The sequence below is a fragment of the Xiphophorus couchianus genome, chromosome 4 (genome assembly GCF_001444195.1).
Source record: "Xiphophorus couchianus chromosome 4, X_couchianus-1.0, whole genome shotgun sequence".
Classification (NCBI taxonomy): Eukaryota; Metazoa; Chordata; class Actinopteri; order Cyprinodontiformes; family Poeciliidae; genus Xiphophorus; species Xiphophorus couchianus.
The window spans coordinates 31,084,674-31,105,825 of NC_040231.1; the positions used below are offsets into that span (position 1 = coordinate 31,084,674).

The window sequence follows — 21,152 nt, forward strand, 5'->3', positions numbered from 1 at the left end:
AAAAAGAGAAAAAACACCCACTATCCAAAGTTTCTTTCTGTCTAAAGAAAGAAACTTTAGATAGTTTCAACTCACGTTTCTGTCGGTTCGTCTTATCCGGTCGAATCTCTTCAATCCGCTGCTGACAAACAAAGTCAGACCTAGGGGCTGGCCCAGCGAAGAAGTTACTTCCCGGGACTTTGTTTCCAAGTCCTGTTGACTCTGGCCGTGCACGGTTCATCGCGTCGTTCTAGGTCTGTCAGCGAACGGGTATGCTGAGATCCGGGTCACGGCACCAAAATGATAGGTATTTTTTGTTTACCTAAATACAAAGAAAGAACCACAGACGACGTTTATGAGCTTTCAGCCAAGCTTCTGCAGAAGGAGAAGACACAGCAAACTGCTCCTCTGAACAGTTCACCATATGTTCTGAAACTCTGCAGTAGAGCTTGCCTTTTATTAACACAAAACAAAAGCAAGGGGGCTGGTGTTGATAAGATTAGGAGACCCCAGGAACTAACACAAACAAAAGCAGTTTTACGACTAAGGATTTTCTATGTAGGGGGGAATAGGGTATTATTATATTATGTCATTTTGTGTTCTGTTTGATAGTAGTGAGACCAGTGGTCTTTTGTGACTTTCCGGTGTTTCTTTTTAAACAAATCTTATAGAAAAGTCTAACATTAGCAAAAATAGTCATTGTATGCAATATTATAATGCATATAAAAGGAATCCACTAGTCAGTCAACACCTAATATAGGCACTTTTTGTTCATACAGCAAAAATCAGTGATTCAGTTATTGAAGCTGGTTGTCATCATTTTCTGGGTGGAAGGATCTCGGACTGAAGAGTTGTTTTCTGATCGAGACTTGCATGATAAAGCCACTGACCACAGGAAGATAAATAGACCTGAACAGACAAAAGAACCAGTAAATCATTCAGGTGAATCAACCTGTCAGTGGATACCAACATTTAGCGTCGCATATACTGACTGACCTTGCAGAGAGTTAAAGATGGTGAACAAGTAGATTCCAGGTAAGTTAACATAGGTGAGGATGGCTAGTCCCCATGGTAACCCCAGTACACAGCTGAGGCCGAGAACTGTGACGCCGTCCTTCCATAACCTGGACTCTTTCTCCTTGCTCATCTTCTTCCAGTCGCTGGACTCGCGGTCTCCTCTGCCACGTCGTAACTCCCGCATTTTAAACACCACCAGCAACAGCATGCAGGTATTATACAGAACCACCAGGCAAAGAAAAGCCACAGTGATGTACGTGACCAACTTTGTCTGTGGGATGTCACTATTCATCCAGCATCTGTTCAAGAAGTAACAAAACAGAGACTTTTGTCGTTTGGTTGTTTCATTGACTGACTCGGTTGCACATGTGAACTCATGGAAATGTCTTACATTTCTGATGTTTGGTTGTTGGAATCCCTCCATTTCAGAGTGTTTCTGCCATAGACACGTAAAGGCCCACAAATTGCCACAACAAGGGTAGGAAAACCTGAGGAGAAAGCAAGAGGAAGGACAAACCGCAGCTATATCATTAGAATCAAGGTCAAAAACAAAACTTAATCTAGCCACTATTTGTTTATGCAGCAAAAATCAATTAATTGTTTGGAGCAATTAGCTTCTTGCTCCCAACCAGAGTCCCAAACTCACCCCATCCCACCAGGCAGAGTTTGAGCAGGTATCTTCTGACGTAGATGTTAAAGACTCGGATGAGGAGAAGGTAAAGGTGGAATCCTTCCACAGCCACCCAGGTGAAGGTGGCCAGCAGAGACCAGTGCAGGAAGAGGCCCAGACCTCCACAAACCCAGCTGTACTTGTTCTCATCTGGCAGAAAAGACCAGAAACTGCCACTCAGGAAGCCGAGGTGGAGGCACAACAACGCTGTTGTTAGCTGCATGTGGATGCTGAGGGCCTTTTCCGAACGTCGTCGACTAAAGGAGACAAGAGAGAAATGAATTGTTTGCTTTTTAATTTTAAAGGATATTTTTGGCTCTAGTGGCCTTTATTTGCTAATGACTAAACAGAAAAGTGGGTTGTGATAAAGGGGTAAGACTTGCAGCCTGTGATGGCTGTGACTGAGGCCTCCATACATGGAGGCTTTATCTGTGCACCCAGAGATGTGTTGTTAGTTTTATAATGCAGATGCAAATTTTTGCTGACTCTGACATTTCCTACATGACTACAGTTCACCTTGAAGTCTTGCTGTGCAATGCAACAAATCAAATGATTGGAGTTGGTCAATCGCACAATTCAGGCAGTAAACCTTTAAAGTTTTATTTAGAACATCCTTTGAAGAGTTTTCTGAACCAAACACCACAGTAACCTGCAGCAATTGGCTGGGTCAGAACTGATTACTTATTTTCCATGTATTCCACTGTTTTGGACCCAAAGATGTTGTGAATCTTCTTGTGAGTCTCCATGACTCCCTCAATTTCTCTGAACTCCTGCCATATTTCTGTTGCCACTCAAACTAAACAAAAATGAGACCAGAGTCATTTGAGGAGTTTTTGTTTTGTTCCAGCTGTAGGTGGCTGCTTCTGTGGTGATTTAAAGAAATAGTTCTAGAGTTCTTTAGTAATTTTCTTTTCAAAGATTATTAGTTTATCCACAGTAGTTTATTATTTTTTTAGTGTATTTTTCTCATGGTGCCTTTAGTTAGTGTAAATCCTCATGGTTTTACACTAACTAAAGGCTTAGTTGAATAAGCTTAAGCTAACTGTTGAATTAGCTTAAGCCAGGGGTGTCCAAACTTTTTGCAAAGAGGGCCAGATTTGATCAAGTGAAGATGCCCGGGGGCCAATAGTTTGTTCGGACATTTTTTAACTACAAAGGTTTCACACACTGTTATAAAACAATTTTCATTGTCACAATTATCTTTATTTTTCAAATGACAAAATAACCAAATATAAGCCACTCAGGCAAATGAGAATAACTCTAAAAACCCAAATTCTGCCTTTCTTTCATATCTGGAGAGTCAGATAACATTGAACAAACTGTATGAAATACCTTAAATTTACATGAGTTTAAAAATATCTTTGCCTCAAAAACATTTTAAACAGGAGTTATAAGTAATGCAAAGTTGTCTGTTATTATTAAATCTTAAAACAAGTGAATTTTGCTCATCATTTACTATATCTACAGGTTCATAACCAAATCTTACTCAAGAGTTTAATAAAATTAAGTGCCATAAATGTTCTTTTGGCTCTTCACTGCTGATAATGACAGACGTTACCGTTCAAAACACTCAGTTTCATGTCCTCAACTCTCAGTGCCACACTGTTACTGCCAGGCAAACATTTTTCTCAAATTCTTGCTTCTTCTCAGGGCAAAATGTTCTCCACCATTTTCATAACACAGTCTTTGATAAATGTACCTTCAGTAAAAGGTTTGCCATGTTTAGCTATTAACATTAACTTCGTAGCTGCTTTGGTGGTATTTTCTTTTGACTCACAGGCCCGCGTGAAGAATCGCTGCTTCACTTTTTCAGCACGGTCACTTCCTGTTAGCTTGTTGTATGTGTTAGCATGTTTAGTCTGGTAGTGTCTCTTTACATTGAAATCCTTAAACAAGGCAACCGTCTCACAAATTAGACAAGCACAATTGCCTTGATTTTCAGTGAAGAAGTGTTATAATTCCCATCTCTCTTGAAAGCGGCGGCCTTCACTGTAAACTTTCCTCGTTTTCTTTGCAGTGGCCATGGCAGAAATGAGTGGAGAGCGGTTCGCTGCACGGAGGCAGAGACTGATAGTATTAAAGTGGTGCTGCCACCATTTGGTGAAAGGAGGAATTACAGTTTCAAGTTTTATGATTTATTTATTCTGTTTCACGGTGCAGGCGGGCCATAAATAATACATTATAAGACCGAAGCTGCGGGCCGTATGAAATCTGACCGCGGGCCGTGATTGGCCCCCGGGCCGGACTTTGGACATGCCTGGCTTAAGCTATCAGCTAATTCAACAAATGCCAGGGCTAAAGCAATCTCAAAACATCAGGTTTGTGTGAATGTTACTTTGACTTGTTAAACTGATGTGATGTTGACATTTGGTTCTCAGTTCCAAATAAGATGATTATTATTTACCAAAGAAATTGTGAAAGGAAACTGTTCAATCTGACTCATCTTCCTGTGAGAAATAGGTTTTGAGAACAGAGTGTAAATTATTTCGGTGGTGTGAGAATGACCCACTGACAGGTAAGGTCTAGAATTATTAGTCAGTTTAAATTTAAGTATATTTTCTTGAATTTTACAATGCCTAAGGATTGATCAAGGTGAGTGTGGTGCAGGTCGTCTTAAGTATGTGGAATTTAGAGCAAAACGTACGTTAACAGTGTCACCTGTGACTTTGCAGGGCTGCCACTGCCACGCCCCATCGAAAACTCTTTGAGCTTTAAAGCACGTGAGACCAACTAGTCATCTGTCTTTGTACACAACATTTTCTTGATCAGGGCAAGGGGGTCAGAGATGGAGCTATTTAAGAAAAAAAGTATCTTCCTGTTCTGAGGGGTGGAGCTTAGATGACGTCATACTGTGATGACACAGGATTGTCAGGCATCCAGCCTGAATCAGTCATGCTACGTTTGGTGCCAACTGACCTTTTCATGTGAAAGTTATAGCGTTTTGTTTGCTTTGGCGAGAATACCAAGTTTGCCGCTTGGCCACGCCCACTGAACATATATGAAAACTCAGATTTTTTGATAACTTTCAAAGTCCCACCCCTTAATTTCACCCTGACCTAAAAATAAGTCGATAGCTTAAAATCCCCTGGAGTTTGTTAAAGTCTGAGGTGAGTAGAAGTGAAAAATGGCCAAAATTTGCCCTCTTATCAAAAATGGCTGCCTCCCTGTACATTTTAGGGGGTACCTCCAAGAGACTTTTTTCTTAATTTTGGGAGATCTACATACATACCAAATTTCAGATCTCTACTATCTACTGTTTGTCCCATCTCACTTTAGGGGGCGCTGTAGAGCAGTTTAGCCACGCCCACTTGCGATTCCACTAGATCACAGGTGTCAAACTCCAGTCCTCAAGGGCCACTGTCCTGCAGTTTTTAGATGTGCCACAGCTACAAAACACTGGAATGAAATGTCTTAATTAACTCCTCTTTGTGTAGATCAGTTCTCCAGAGCCTTAATGATCTAATTATTCTATTCAGGTGTGGTGCAGCAGAGGCACATCTAAAAGTTGCAGGACACTGGCCCTTGAGGACTGGACACTAGAAACTAAAAATTTTACTTTGGGGCCAATTTTGGGTGAAGTTTGGTGAGTTTTTGCATATGTTAAAGCCTCCAAAAGGCTGCATACTTTGTGGGAAAAATAATAAGAAATCCTGCGATTACAATAGGCTTTCGCAACTGTTCACTGCGTGGGCCTAAACATCTGGGTTTCAGTCTATCAGAACCAGAACCTGGACGTTCTCCATTGCTGAGTATCACTGCAAACATCAGTGGAGAGTTGACCAAACCTGCTCAGCACTCACAGCCCACCCTCCATACACTGGAAAAAGTGAAGCACAGAGTTGTTCATTCAAGCTAATAACTACCATTGAATACATTGTAAAATAATTGACTTGGTTGTGAAAGTCTATTTTTTTGCATTCTGAGGTGTCAATTTTGATTCAGACTGAATTAATAACACTTCTGAAGGAAAGAAAGCAAATATTTTGGTTCCTCTCAAAACATACTGAAAGGAAATGATGTCATATTTTCAATCTGAGTCACGTGAGAAGAAGTTGGGGAGAAGTGCTTGGAGAGCTTCGTCCGTTTCTGCATGGGGAAGAAAGAATGATTAACGTCCCAGCACGTCATCAAAGAATAAACCTGCGGTAAGTACTAAACTAAACTGATGTAAACGTGTCTTAACAAGCCTACAATTGTATTAATGCAAAAGACTGAGTTAATGTCACCTGGTTAGCAAGCTGAAGGTCCCGCCTAAATGTGGGTATCCCAGTAAACGCTTTCTTTTTTCACCGGGTTAAATGTGGTGTAATTTCTGAACTTACACATATTTCACGAGAAATATAACTATGTGTACTTTGTTCGGTTGTAGCTGGAATTAATCAAGGTAGGCATAATTCGTTACCAATCAAGTTTCCACCACGGTTAGCTCGGCTACACCGTGAATTTGACTAGCTCAACACATGTTAAGCCATGTTAGCAATTAGTTAGTCTAGTGTGTTTATACCACTATGATTGTAAAGTCCCAGTTTGTTAATGGTAGCGAGGCCCGTTAAAAATGAATGGTGTTTTGTGCATGCATTATACTTGTATGGTATGGTAGGTGATGTTTCCCAGTGTTCGCCATGCTGGCTTGTCCAACTGTTAAAATGGTTGCACAGGATATGCTCTCGGTAAGCGAATCTCCTTGTTAAGCCTTCAACTTTTTGTTCGGCTCTACAACTGGTTTTCAGGCATTTTGTTCACGACACTGCCCCATTTACTGTAGGTTAAGAACTTCATTTTCCGAATGCATTGTGTTTTCAGAGATATGTCATGGCATGCTGGCAGGTATCTTATGAAGTGTGACTTCGCACGTTGTTAAAATATCGTTGAGCCAGTAAAACTGTTGGGTTGCAACGTTCAGAAAAACCAAATGAATATGGAGACGAGATTAAGTGGACCAAACGATTTAATTAATTAATTAATTAATTTTATTTCAGTCGAAGTGGTCTGCAAGATCAGTGTGGCAGGCAGGGTGCTTCAAAAAGTGAACATGCCAGCTTCAGCCAAGCTTACTCTATTAAAGCAAATCCCTAATGAAGGGGAGAGGGGGCCAAGTACAGTGTTGCATTTGCCTGCAGTCATTTTTACATTAGGGTGGCTCTGATTGTAAGAGCGCAGTAGTAGCTATAATGATGTTGAATGAATGGATTTCTGTGTATATCTTAGTTCATACAAAACATGCAGCTCAATGTTCTTTACTACCGCTAGACTCAACATTGTATTTAGGTATATAGATTACCAGACTGTCATTAAAACTAAACAAACTAAGATTTCTGTTCATTGCATTTTCTAAATATTTACTGGTCTGCTTTCCTCTTTTCAGGTTGGATGTGGAAATGCAAAGAATGCAGCGAGCATTTTTCAAGAAGATCTGAGATACTGAGACACTTGAGAATTGACCATCGGTGGATTAAATAGGCGGGACCACTAAAGCAAAAACTGCCACAATCCTTGAGTTTCTTGACCAGGTATGATGTGCAGTATATAATTAGCCACTAACGACAGCCCTCAATCCTTCTACATGAAGAGGATGTGCAGATGATGTACATGGCATTGTTATTGTGTGCCAAGTCGTTTTGCACCATATTCACTATCAACCATTTAAAAAAGAAAAACATGTGCCACCTATGAGTACATTAATGTGTAGTAGCGCATAGAAAATAATTTGTGCACCTGTCACTGCACCAAAGATACTTTGAGACTATAGGAACCCAAACAGGAGCCATCCAGTCTGTCTTCATATTTAAAGAGGGACTACCAGTGGCCTCTGGCAGATGTACTAGAATGGCTTTACATTTTCACTGCTTTCAATTAGTCTGCCATGGATTCAATATTGACCAGGCGCACACTGTAAAAGCACTGTTTATGTTAGAGCTGGGAATGAAGTTGCTAGACTAGTCTACACATCGCATAATAACCATTTTGATTGTCCCTAAAGGGTGCTGATGCAGATTTCAGAAGGGAGTGTATCCTCAAAGCTCTCATCATCTACCTGGGAGAACATGTTGAGGACCTTATAAAGGAATACATGGTATGTCCAGATATTTTCTGTCACAATGATGATTTAACTTTATTCATCACGGGAGACCACCTATGCCATTATACAGTATATAGTGATTAATGAGGTGTGCCAGACTCCAGTTGTTCAGTTGCATATTTTGTATATTTTGCCTCAGGTCTCCCAGAAAGATCAAGCCGAGCAGGAGCTGGAGAGGACCATCATGGCAGTCTTCGTCTTCAGAGAGAATTCAAGCCTTCTACAGCAGCCCCAAGACGTTGGGATTGTCATTGATGGTGAGGAAGTCCTCAATGAGTTGCCTTCTCTTGCAGCCGGAGTGGCAATGCTCTTTGGACTTTGCTATGCTCTTAACATGGAGTATCCACAGGGTTTCAGGTTCACCTTTGAGGCCCTTCAGAAGATCCTGATGGAGCTTGGTTCCAACAAGATGACTTCCAAGATTCACAAACTCAGTGGTGAACTCATAACTGCACAGTAGTGTATATTTGTGTGTGCTTAATGTGTGCATGTAGTTGCCACTGGCTTCTATTTAAGAGGTAGACCACCTCAGCAGCACTTTGTTATACAGGGTCACTTTCATGGAGTGCTTTTGTTGGAATTTTAGTTCTTTGATGATGTTTAGAGATGCAACATTCCTTCAAGTTCAGATGTGTTTGAACAGTACAACAACAGTGGATACTTTCCGTCCATTTAATTTAGCTTGGTAAGCCATATTGTCTTTATTTCATTGCTCTGATATAGAGCAACAATGACATGTTTATATTTGTTTGTCTGAACATGCAACTTTATTTTGTCCTTTTGTACTTGTGAGGAATAAATGACTTTGAAAAAAAACTGTTGCTGGAGTGTGTTAAGTGTGATGTGAGTGATGCAAATTGTTTTTGAAACCAAGTTTATGAAATATTAAAAAAAAGACTTTCATGGTGCCAATGAATTAACTGGTGTAATGCCTGAATATTAGTTTGGCGCAATGTATATATATTTGATTGGTTCAATTTCAATATTTTAGTTTGGTTCCAAAACTGAAATGTAAATAATTTAACTTGGATAAAGGTGAAGAATTAATATTGGATCAAGTAAAGTAATATGGTTTAAGTCAAAATTAAATAGTCATGTTGTACCAAACCACTTTATTTAGATTCTGTGAAGTCAAATATTTTAGATGCAACAAATGGACATCAATTTTTTTAATTTAAGCCAGGCCACACTTTTTACAGTGTAGTGAGGAACAGACAGTATAATGGAGAAGCTCACTACCTGGGGTAAAACCGAACCGCATATTGAGATGGCTGCTTTCAATGTTTCAATATTTCCACAGAATGTTTTTGTGATGCCACATTTTGGGGAAGTTCAGTCAGAGTATTTGCAAACTCTGACTGACACAAGATTCTGGCTTTTTGTGTTATTTTTATTGATTTTTTTTTTAGTACTGGCTTCTTTCTTGATGTGTGGCATTGCAGCTTCTTTCACCACAGGATATACGTCACAGGATATGATAGCATTGGGTACCAGCCAGTTTCTACACCTTGCTTGTTTTGGTTTGGTGGTTGGTTTGCACACTCGCACCATAACCCTTTTATAGCCAGGGCACAGGATTCATAACAGAACACTATGATGACAGAGGGACTTCATGACATTTATACTTGTGCATAAATGGTTGTGGTATGTGACACTTCTACCCATGAAAAACCACTTGTTCACAATTCTCAGAATCAGCCTTATTATTACCCAGTTTGTGCAACACAAAGAGTTTGACTTTGGTTCCACATTACTCTCAATTTAGACATTTTAAATATTACACATAAGAAGGAAAACTAAGTTTCTTTTGTAAATATGAAGCAGGGATTGCCTTATTTGAATACTCTCAGTCTTTGTTCTCTGTAATGCTGACAGAAAAAAATATGAAGTCCATCTGTCATTTTGCCAGATCAGAATTTACACACCTGACCATTTGGTGCAGCAGATGCGTAAATATTTTCAACTTTACGTACAGAACACATTGTGTAGGTGACTAAATAAATCAATAATAATAAAAAAGCATCTAATCTGAGTATCTTCTCTGACCTGGACACTTAACTAAATGCATCTCGCTATCCTGGAGCTGACCTTTGAAGATTTGTAGACATGACTTTGTCTGGTGCAGGAGGTTCTGCTGAAGTGAGGGATTTCAGAATAACTAAAACTCCTTGTTCAGAATATTTTTGTCTTCTGATCGCTTCTGTTGGAGAAATTATTCTCTGATTTCAAAACTTTATCTAAAGTGGTGCTAGTAATTCTAGTCTTCAGTGCGGCAGCAGAGCAGGACTTCAGCTTCAGATCAACATCAAAACATTTATACGCTTGATTACGCATAAGCAGGTACAAAATTTAGGTTGGTGTGTGTTCAGGTCACAGCAGGGGAATCATTCATAATTTAATCCTTTAATTTCATTGTTCATATGCAGTTACTGGGGCCACAGCTGGTTGTCACTGTGGAAAAGAATCTACATGTCTTCATCTGCTTGATTTGGATTCTCTGTTCAGTTTGTTGAATAAAGAATCCCATTGAAAGTGAAATGCAACTGAATATTTCATTATTATTAGTTTAAAAGTTAATGAGTAAAGACAGATTATGACAAGATTTAGTTTTTTTTATCCCGTCAAGTCAAAAAAAATGGACAGCCTTAAAATACAAACTGTCTATCCCATTAAAGCAAGATTATTTGATTTTACTAAGAGAGCAAATTACAATGTCTGTCTGTGACTTGTGTTTTTAGAGAAACTGGAGCACCCAGAGAAAACTTATATTTGAAGTAGGATTACTTAATTTTACTAATAAAGACAATTATCTATCTATCTATCTATCTATCTATCTATCTATCTATCTATCTATCTATCTATCTATCTATCTATCTATCTATCTATCTATCTATCTATCTATCTATTGGTCTGTCTATCGTTTTTGTAGGAAAACTGGAGCACCCAGAGAAAACCTTTTGTTAAAATGACTAACAATAACTTAAACTTACTAATACCCTGTATGCTACCTTCAAAGATAAGGCCTCATATGTCTGACGTAGCTAACAATCTTACAAAGATGTAATGTAAACGAAAAGTGATAGCCGCTGTTTTCACAGACAGGCAGAAGACAAAAGGAAAGACTGGTTTGAAGAGCCATCCATCCATCCATCCATTGTCTTCTGCTTGTCGGGTCGTGGGGGCGGAAGCCTAAGTATGGAGGCCCAGACTTCCCTCTCCTCAGCTCCAGGGGAATCCCCTCGCATTCCTTGGCCAGCTGAGAAACAATTATTCATTTTGTATGGGAATGGATGGGAGTTTTACAATGTCATTCTCAGTCTCTTGGCAATCCTCAGGGAGGTGTATAGAGCTAGAGTCCAGTGAGGGAAGTCTGACAGGCGTGGTACTGCTAACCTTCTGACGACTCTGTGAAGATCTGCAAGCATTGCTGGTTTTTCCCGCACAGGACTTGGAGCTGCTTCTCCCTGGTCTTGCTGCTGGCAGAGTCCCCTGAACAGGCTGTTTGCATTTCTGATGGCTGATTTTTCTACTTTCACCTCCACACACTCTGTCCAGCTCAATTAAGGACAGCATGTCTCTCCTCTCAGCCTCACGAAGTTCCTTTTTCTCCTGCTGTTTGCGTCGTATCTGGGAACCCCACGAATCAATCAGACAAATGTTAGCTGCAGCTTTTTTCTCCTTCTCCAGTTTTTCAACCTTCTGCTCTGCAGCTTCCCGATGTTTAAAGTCTTCCATTAACTTTTCCTCCATAGAAGTCCTTTTCATATCTTCTTTTTTCTTTATAAGTGAAAGTTGGTCGTACACAATTTTTTTACGTATTTCAAGACTTGTGTTGTTATCAGCAATGTCACAGTGACTGTCACGATCTAGAACGACCGATTGATGATGAACAGCTCTTTCTGGCTCAGTAACGTTGTTCTGTGTCTTCAGGTTCTGCTGAGCCGCCTTCTTCTCTCTACTTTCCTCACCTCGATATCCAGGAAGAATCCCTTGCCTTTCAGCCCTGTCCATTTCCCTCTTCTTTTTCTCTTTGCGTTTATGTCTGGCAGCCAATTCATCAGCCAGAGGGTTTTGCTTTGGAGTTTTCTGTTGCTGCTGTATTTTATGTGACAATGTGGCAGTCTCATCCTCGTAAAACATGTCACAATGCTTTTCCTGTAAAAGAACATCACATTTCTTCAGTACGTCCTCTAAACTGTAATCACTAGATTTCTTTTTTTCTTTGGTACGCAGAGTCTCATTCTGTCTCAAAAATTTCCGGCATTGCTCTTTCTTCCGTCTCCTCGTCTCAATTTCCTCAGTTTGATGGAGTCTATCTGACTCAATCATGGCAGCCCTGTATTGCCTTTCAAGTTTAGCTTGTTTCTCCTCCTTCTGTTGTTTATATAGAATTTGAGCATCCCAGGTATCAGTCAGAGACTGTTTTATTTCATCTTTCTGCTTCCTTTCTCTTTCCTCTTGCAACTTCTGGAGTAACTGCTGATTGGCCCTCTCTGCACAACGCTTGTTCTCCAGAAGAATGTATTTGGCAGCTTCTTTCCTCTTTATTTCGTCTAGATTGTCGTAAACAATCTTCTTACAATCTTGTTGAGAAAGAACCTTTTCAGGAAGTCTCATCTCACGCTGGTTTTGAAACACAGATATAGAAGGAAAGTCTTCATTTGTCTCCCGCATAGCCATTTCTTTAGAAAACATGTTCTCCTCTAAAGTGTCTTTTGCAACTTCTTTTTTCTTCAGGTCCTGTATGATGGGTTTCTGTTCTTTTTTACATGACAAAGGCTTCTTAAACTGTTTGTCATGTTTGTCTTTCCCAATAACCTCATTGCAATTAGCTGTGGACACAGCTCTTTGTCTCATTTTTCGTTCATGTTCTGCATTTTTTGTATATATCTTCCAGTATGAAACAACGGTGTTTGAAGATTCTTCCTGCTCTCGAAGTCGCAAAGCTTGGTACAGTTCTTCATTTGGTTGTATCTTCTTTGTCCTTACCATAGGAATACTAATCTTGGGTAAACGAGGGGAGTCCATCTTCCGTTTCTGTCTCACGGTGCAAAGAGAACAATTCACTATAAATCCGCTGGGTTCTGCAAGTCTGGCTCTAGAACACAAGTGACAAACTATTTAAGAGGTTTCAGAGCTGATGTCATAGACCTATGACACAAAGCATCTGATCCTAATGACATCATCAGTTAGGTAGAAGTGTAACATTAGTTGCTATTGCTATGGCAACCAGGAAAAGCTCTGAAGTGATTCACACCTTCTAGTAAAGGAGATGTTTCAAACCATTAAAACATTTCCAAATAAATTCATTCATATTAAGACAAATGAAACTTTTCCCAACAATTTAGACCAGCTTCAGCCAATGTGGCTGTAATTTAAATAGGCTTAACAATGTGCAAAACACAATCACCTGGTTTCCCATTAAATCTGCTCAACACTGTTTTCCTCATCAAAAGACATTTTTGATGAGGAAAAGTGTTGGATGAACTCAGGTTAAACTGTCTCTCATTTAGACATCTTTAGCGCTTTGTTCCTTTATCTCATTTTATTTTGTATAACATATGACTTCCAGTTTTTGATTTGATGTTATTTTATTTTTATTTTGCTCTATATATGTTGTAGAATGGCAGCTTAACGACAGAAAGGAACAGAAGACAAGTTACAACAACGTGTTAAAATGTGTCTTGTTATTAACGGCCCCCTTGATAGAAGCACAAGGTATGTTTCTTTTGTAAATAAGGATGGTTCTAATTTTTTAATCGATTGAAATTGTGAATTTGTTGTATATAAACACTAGGGCATAGTTTTGAATTAGAGTTGATATTTTTAGAGGTGAACATTATTTTTAGTTGAAACGTTCTGGTTGTAAGAGTGTGTTTTTGTAGCTTACACTGTCCTCTTTGTGTGTGTGTGTGTTTGTGTTTGTGCATACAGCTATTACAGTGAAACTCAGGGTTTACTTCCAATAAACAATCCTTCATTTGGGGCTGGGGGTGTTGCACACTTTTTTTTTATCTTTAATCCTATTAGGCGTGTGTTGGTGTTCATGCTAGTATATATGTGTGGCCCAGTGTAGACAAATGAGCCAAACACATTCAACTGAAAAACGGAAGTGGGTTTTATTCCTGACTGTCCTCAGATGGAACAGTATTAATTTTGGTTTGATTTGTATGGCAGCGCATTGCTATCACACAAAAAAAAAAATATTTTGAATGCTATCACGCAATAGCGTGATACTTGTCTTAGACGTGATACGTATCTTGTTTAAACGTGATAATTGTGTGTCCAGGAAGTGGCGGAAATTCAATGTTGAACTTTAGAGTATGGAGCATTATTATCATCGCAGATACAGGAGCTTTACTGTTCATTTTAGGCTGCTTTCAAACATCAGTGTTAGCATAGCTGGCACGTGTCATTCTTTGGTATTCCTAGGCCTGTCACAATAACAAATTTTGCTCAACGATTAATTGTCTCAGAAATTATTGCGGTGAACGATAATATTGTTTGAAGACCTTTTTACACTGATGTAATGGAAATGACGTAATAATGCATGCGATTTCCTGCCAAAGATAGATACACTTTAATTTCAAAAGAACACTAAACACTGGAACTGATCAACAAAATAAACAAAACAACCAGAAACAAAGTGGATTCTCAGTCTCCATTAACAAAAAATTTACTTGAAAAAAAAACTAAACAACATAAAGCCAAAGTGGAAATAAATACTGCTATTCAACCAAAAGAGTGCAGATTATGAAGTCTGTATATTATGTTGCCCTTCAGTAATAATTAGATTTAAATAGAGAAAATGGGCACATTGACTACCTGATGCAATAATTCACACTACAAGGTTTTTTTGCCCCTATGTTTCCCCTTAAGACAATGTTAGAACGCCGGCCGTTCTAACATTGTCGCTTACGATTTCGTAACCGATCATCCTGTAGTGTGTGGTGTGTTACGGTAGATCAGGATACTCAATACGTCGATCACTGGAAGGTTTTGAGTTGATCTCGACAGTTGGTGACAAACTGAACACCGCCAGGACGATGAGACCAGAACTTCCTCTTCTGATGCGCTTATCAAAATATTCACTAAGGTCCTAAACGTTTGTAGCTTCATTAAAGAATTATATCAACAAATAATAATCAACAAAACCTGTTAAAATTTATATTCTCAGTAATTATTGTTTCAACAACGTGTTGCGCAATTCAGTGCGTTTCAGTTCCATTAGCAAAAAAAAAAAAAAAAGCGACTCAAAGACCGACTGACTAGCAGAGCAGGAGTTTACATTAGCTAATCAACCAATAATCGAGAAATAAATATCAAGCCTGGAAACTTGACATCGTAACGGACTGAATGTTATGTTTTTAACGTCGTAGCTCCGCTTGCGGGGCGCAGGCGGTTGCCACGGCAACGGGCGTGCTTAACGACAAAAGAGAGAGAGTGTGTAAAACGGTAGGAGAATCTCACTGAGGAAGAAATATACTGCATTAGGTTTTCTATCACTTTATTATTTCTGCTATAACTGATGTATATTTGCATATAAAATAAGTCAATAAAGTTTAATTTACAATTTTTATGTCTTCCTGTCATGAGAGTTAGATCTCAGCCGGCTGGTGAGAGAAAAAGTAGATCTTGGTCTAGAAAAGTTTGAGCACCCTGCGGTAGATCGTCGTTGCCGCTCCGATCTAAATCAGGGGTTTTTCCCGACTGGGAGCTTTAACTCAGCCTGTTGAATGTGACAGGTAGCCAATCAGAAAGAGTGGATTCTACTCGGTGCTTTCTGAGGGGAAATTACGTCGGGGAATCCCAAACAGCTGACACGGCGCAACCCGAAGTCCAGCGGACATCGGAGATGATATGTGGAAACAACATTAATAAAAAAAAGGTTCAAGTTAAAGTGAAAACTTACTGCAGACCAACATAGATGAACAGGCTGATGAAAGCAAAGAAGGCAGAGAGCGCCGATCCAACGTAGGTGATGTAGCTGAGAGCCTTAACATGATCCTCATCCACCTTCAAATCTGGATTCTATACAGGGGAAAAATAAGGTTTAACTGAAATGCATTTTATATCAATCATCAGGAGACATTTTGTTTGCTGTTTATGTCTTTCACCTCTGAGATGCTAAGCTATTCACAGCCAAATCTGATCAGTGTGTGTAACTAGTGTAGGAACTGCAGCAAATGTTTCTCATAGATTTGGGGCAGAATGTAAATGCAAAGGGATTTTTCCAAATATGTGTTTGTTAACAATTTGAAAACCATCTGTGATATTCCTGCCACGCAACAATTATGCACTATTTTATGTTTTGGCCTGTTTCGGAAAATCTTCCAACAATAATTAAGTTTTAGGTGAAAGTGACAATATGCCAATACTTTTAGATGTCACTATATGGAAATGTAAAACTGTTGATTCTTGGTGACAGAAAAACATGATTTACCACAAGCACAGCGAAAAAGCTCAGATGGTTGCAGCTGCAGATAAATTCATCTTCGGTTTTAGTGGTAGAACAGCCTTCACTACTCCACTCTAATGAAAGCAGAAAAACAAAACATGTAAATCCTGACTTGATGCTTTCATTTAAGAATAGTTAAAGTGTTTTCATCCATATTGCACCTGTTTCATCCTCCTTCCAAAACACACATGTTCCACTGTTCTCCTGAAACATAGGAAGGGAATCAAATGAAGGAAAATTCTTGTTTTTTAAGTGTTTATCATTGTATTTATTCAATTACCGTTTTATTGTGGTAGAAGATTAACTGGACCGGCTCAGCAAGATTGCTGATTCGCTGGTTTCCAACCTTCACACACAGGACATGTCCTCCTAAAACAGTTCCCTCTATAGTCGGCTGCGTACCGGAGTTGTTCTGAGGAGTTTGATGCGAGGAGGAGACAGAATTATCCTCTCTTTTAAAACTAGTATTCCTCTAGAAGGATAGACTCTACAGCACAGGTGTCAAACTCAAGGCCTGTGGGCCAAATCCAGCCCGCCATAACTTTTTATGTGGCCCTCTAGATTCTAGACTAAACATTAAGTGTCTATCAGTTTCTATCTGTTTGCTCCTGCTCCAATCAGTCCCTCCAGTTTCTTATTATGGAAATACACAAAAAATTAACAAATTGCGCCAGCAATTGGAAGTTTATTGCAGTTTTTTCTCAAAAATTGTCCAAAACTTTCTTAATTTTACGAAACACCCGGCTCAGCCTTAATTGATGTCAGAATATAGTCCACAATCTAGGCAGTGAGTAATAAACAGTCGCATTTACTATCATAAATAAGCGTAAACATCGCAAATATTTCCAAATTAGTACCACAAAGACTTTGATTTTTTTTTTGCAGAAAATCACAAAAAGAATCTCAAAATCCTGGAGGGAATGAAAGACATTCAATAATATTTTCTATTAAGAATTCATTGATATTTTAACAGTTTGTGGATGGGTTTTATCAATACCTTCTACCACAAGCGGCCCTTCAAGAGCAGTCATGATCTTGATTTGGCCCAAAACGAAAATGAGTTCGACACCCCTGCTCTAAAGCCTCCATTTTGTACTATAAAACAAAAAATAAAAATAAAAATCACAATGGAAATGAATGCAAATGAGCCTGAAGGAAAGAACCACCTGGTGTGTTCACAATGGCAACCAACTTCAGCTAGAAGTCCAGCTAAATGTGTAAAGGATGTTACGCTTGCCTGATCAGAGAATCACACCTGAAATACTGTGATGTTGATCACCGAGGCAACCACCTGGACGGTTTCCATCGACTGTATTCTTTTCCGTTCCCGAAGAGCTGATAATGGGATTCGGACCTCGTGATTGGACATGGGGCGTATTTCCACCTTAATACCAGGACATTAATTAGGATTTTATTCAGAGAAAATCAGTTTTGTTTCAGAACATGCCCTGTAAATACGGTCTACTGGTTTACTACGTCCTAAAAACATTTATGAACATTTCATCAAACTTTGAACACAGTTTATAAACATAAACACCAGAACTCCAGCAAGCTATAGTGAAAAGATTGTAGAAGAAAACCCAAAATGTTCGACTCAAGTCATGCAGTGCAAAGGACGTCAGCTTCTGAATTTGAATAAATAAACCTCAGACATATTTTCCCTCTCAGTGTTGAGGCAATTACTAAATAGAAATAATCTTGGCGATCTAAAACCAGAGAAGTTTGGTCTGATTTAATTTCACACAATGAGAGTAAAAAACTGCTGTATGTGTCTTTATATTTGATATCTGGTTTCAGCTGAATATATTTTTTTCATTCTAATGATTATGGCTTACACCTCATTGAAATCGCCCATTCAGTTTCTCAGAAAATCAGAATTTTAGAGAAATGTCATTATGTTTACAGGACAGCTTCAGTAGACGGTTTCTGACACTCGCTGAAAGGAGAAAAGGTCACAGCTGAAGAAGATTCAGACTGATGTTAATTGGAGGTTGTTGGGAAATAAAAAAGGTGCTCAACATCATAACCTTCCGAGGATGGAAGAAAACACCATTCCTGAGTTTTACAGGCTCACAACACATAGACTGATGTTGGAGTCAGTAGTTGAAGGTGATGTGTTATGTTTCCTTGAAGAGGTCAGGTTAGGATGGGTCTATACAAAACATGTTCACCGCTTTTCACCGAGTCCAGACTCATCTGGCAGGAAGCTTTAGAGCATTCCTTGCTTCTCTGTGCTGACAAGGTTTAAAGAGATGCTGATTTCATTTTTCAGCAGGATTGATCACCTCTTCACACTACCAAATGTACCAAAGAACCATTATGGTGACCAGAATACTGGCCTTACCAGAGCCCCATGGAGTCTATGGGGTTCTGTCAAGAGGACGATGAGACTCTGGACCCCAACAGTGAAGACGAGTTGAAAGCAACATGGGCTTCTTTAACACCTCAGCAGAACCAGAAGTTGATCACTTCCATGCCACACCATGGCATGGACCTAGATGCATATGTTGTACAATATATTACAGTTTTGTTATATATATATATATATATATATATATATATATATATATATATATATATATATATATATATATATATAAAAATTCCCTTCTCACCCACCGCGGGTGGTTCTTATCCTCTGAGCTCAGGTCCTCTACCAGAGGCCTGGGAGCTTGAGGGTTCTGCGCAGTATCTTGGCTGTGCCAAGGACTGCACATTTCTGGACTGAGATGTCTGATGTTGTTCCTGGGATCTGTTGTAGCCATTGATCCAGTTTGGGGGTGACTGCCCCGAGGGCCCCGATGACCACAGGCACCACTGTGGTCTTCACCTTCCAGGCCCTCTCCAGTTCCTCCCTGAGGCCCTGGTATTTCTCTAGTTTCTCGTGCTCCTTTTTCCTGATGTTGCAGTCGCTTGGTATTGCTACATCTACCACAACGGCTTTCCTCTGTTGTTTATCCACTACGACAATGTCTGGTTGGTTCGCCATTACCATTTTGTCTGTCTGGATCTGGTAGTCCCACAGGATCTTAGCTCAACAGAGGCCACGCCCATACAGGAAGCAATAGGCGAGAGCCCAGATTCTCTGGACGATGCAAAGCATAGAACAAGGGGTTGTTTTTTTTTTTTTACCAGGCTACACACACACACAATAGGGAAAGGCATAAAAAGTTACTTACAACTGAAGGGGTTCTTTAAGAAAGCTGCTTCAATAACCCAGCAAAGTTCTGACACAGGACCTGAGGGATGCAGCGTCCTTGAGCTGGACATGGTTTGCCAGAAATCGCAAAACTCAATAAACTTTCACTGTGTTTTTTTCAAGGTCAGACAATTTTGAGGAAAATCCGCGGCCCAAAGACGGACGTGGACACCCATATATATATATATATATATATATATATATATATATATATATATACAGTACAGAGCTAAAGTTTGGACACACTTTCTAATTGAATTCAATGAGAAGGTGTGTCCAAACTTTTGGCCTGTACTGTATATATACTATATATACATATATATATATATATATATATATATATATATATATATATAGAGAGAGAGAGAGAGAGAGAGAGAGAGAGAGAGAGAGAGAGAGAGAGAGAGAGTTTGGACACCACCTCTGTGTTAAGAGCTATTTTTCATTTTTGATTATCTGAAAAATTAATTTTGGGCTTATCTGTAAGCCATAATTTTCAAGCATTCACAGAAACAAATGCTTGAAATGTCTCACTTCATGAAAAACAACAATTTCTCATGTGTTTTTGCGTTACAGAAAAAGTTTTAACCTCTGATCACCTCACCTGGACTGATGCTCTCACATTGACCTTAACAGTGTCATGTAATTGACGGCTTGGTCTGCAGGTTGAATCGTCATTTCTATAGCACCTATCAGGAAATGTTTCACATCAATCATTTAAATAGAGGTGCAGCACAAGAACAAGTTCAGCACAAATTTCACAGTAAGCAAACACAAGAGCAAAAACATAATGGAGGAACTGTGTACTCCTCTTTGGCCAACATAGCTGTTTCCAAAAGCTGATTTGAATGCAAACCAAGTTTAAAGGAAAAAAATAACTTGCAACAATTAGAATTTATTAATGGAAAAAGGAAGATGCCATTAAAGAGTAAGAACAGAAGTTTAACTTCAACCATAAGCATGACATCGGAACGATTACTTACTCAATCCCCGTTACATTAACCTGTCTTATACACTCAATGATAACTTGAGAGTTACAGCCTGTAAAATGGACACAGAATATGAAAAAGTCAGAACTGTTCATAGCAAACAAAAATGACAACGGAAATAACCAGAGGTACGAGAAAAACCTGACTAACCATTTGAATATCACACATTCAGACAGAAGATAACAACAATGAGCAGCACTAAGCCTGGATGAATATATTAACAACTAAAGTGATGTTCAAACTACAAAATCCCAGAATACTCACCAGCTCTGGTTGTAGGGAAGCAAAGTGTTAGGAGATAAAGAATAATCCACTTCATGTTGGACTTTCTCAAACAGATACTGATCACAGACTGAGGCGCCGTGTTGCTGTGGTGGTTGAGGGTTGCTTTACTTCTGGTTTGATCGCATGGTGAGAGAGAGGTGGCAGAGAGGAGGAAGTGATTAAGTGGATAAGTAATATAGTTAAAAGTAACACATTTCTAAATTAAAGACCACCACTGACAGAAGCACCACCACCAGCAGCAGGGAAGGGGGTGAAGTGTCTTGTCCAAGGACACAACGACAGAGACGGACAGAATTGTTCAGTGTTTTAAGATCAATGTGCCCCTTTTTAACTTTAAGACCCTTCCCCTCCAAAGATCTCTGCATGGCCCTGTGATTGTCAGAGTTTTAGGAGACCAGGTCCTGTTTGTGAAAGCTGGAAACCAGCCAGTCAGAAGTCTGAATGAGCCGATCCAGTTAATCTTTTACCACAATAAT

The 21,152-nt window shown here is 39.3% G+C and overlaps 1 protein-coding gene and 1 long non-coding RNA gene across 3 annotated transcripts; one reads left to right on the forward strand and one right to left on the reverse strand.

The window, feature by feature from the left end:
• Positions 1 to 335: 335 nt before the first annotated feature.
• LOC114143047 (adhesion G protein-coupled receptor G3-like) lies at positions 336 to 20,791 on the reverse strand. Its single transcript, XM_028014764.1, has 12 exons — positions 20,656 to 20,791; positions 20,386 to 20,443; positions 20,007 to 20,091; positions 17,459 to 17,587; positions 16,484 to 16,615; positions 16,365 to 16,407; positions 16,189 to 16,277; positions 15,658 to 15,776; positions 1,643 to 1,923; positions 1,388 to 1,484; positions 976 to 1,295; positions 336 to 888 (listed from the first exon to the last, which is right to left on the reverse strand). The coding sequence occupies exons 1-12, from the start codon at positions 20,708 to 20,710 to the stop codon at positions 773 to 775; spliced, it is 1,524 nt and encodes a 507-aa protein (XP_027870565.1). The 5' UTR covers positions 20,711 to 20,791; the 3' UTR covers positions 336 to 772.
• Positions 5,479 to 8,631, forward strand: LOC114143048 (uncharacterized). 2 transcript variants are annotated; one of them, XR_003595149.1, is made up of 4 exons: positions 5,479 to 5,811; positions 7,032 to 7,176; positions 7,647 to 7,739; positions 7,885 to 8,631. It is a non-coding gene; the product is annotated as an uncharacterized LOC114143048 (long non-coding RNA). The 2 variants fall into 2 exon arrangements; XR_003595148.1 differs by having other exon boundaries at positions 7,032 to 7,739.
• Positions 20,792 to 21,152: the final 361 nt, after the last annotated feature.

What these genes read in the sequence shown, in the direction of transcription:
- LOC114143047 (XM_028014764.1), bottom strand. Translation starts at nt 20,710, where the DNA reads ATGAAGTGGATTATTCTTTATCTCCTAACACTTTGCTTCCCTACAACC. An exon ending in ATGTGAGAGCATCAGTCCAG is followed by an intron (nt 17,588 to 20,006) that starts GTGAGGTGATCA and finishes CCTGGTATTAAG; the next exon opens with GTGGAAATACGCCCCATGTC. An exon ending in TCTTCTACCACAATAAAACG is followed by an intron (nt 16,408 to 16,483) that starts GTAATTGAATAA and finishes CCTATGTTTCAG; the next exon opens with GAGAACAGTGGAACATGTGT.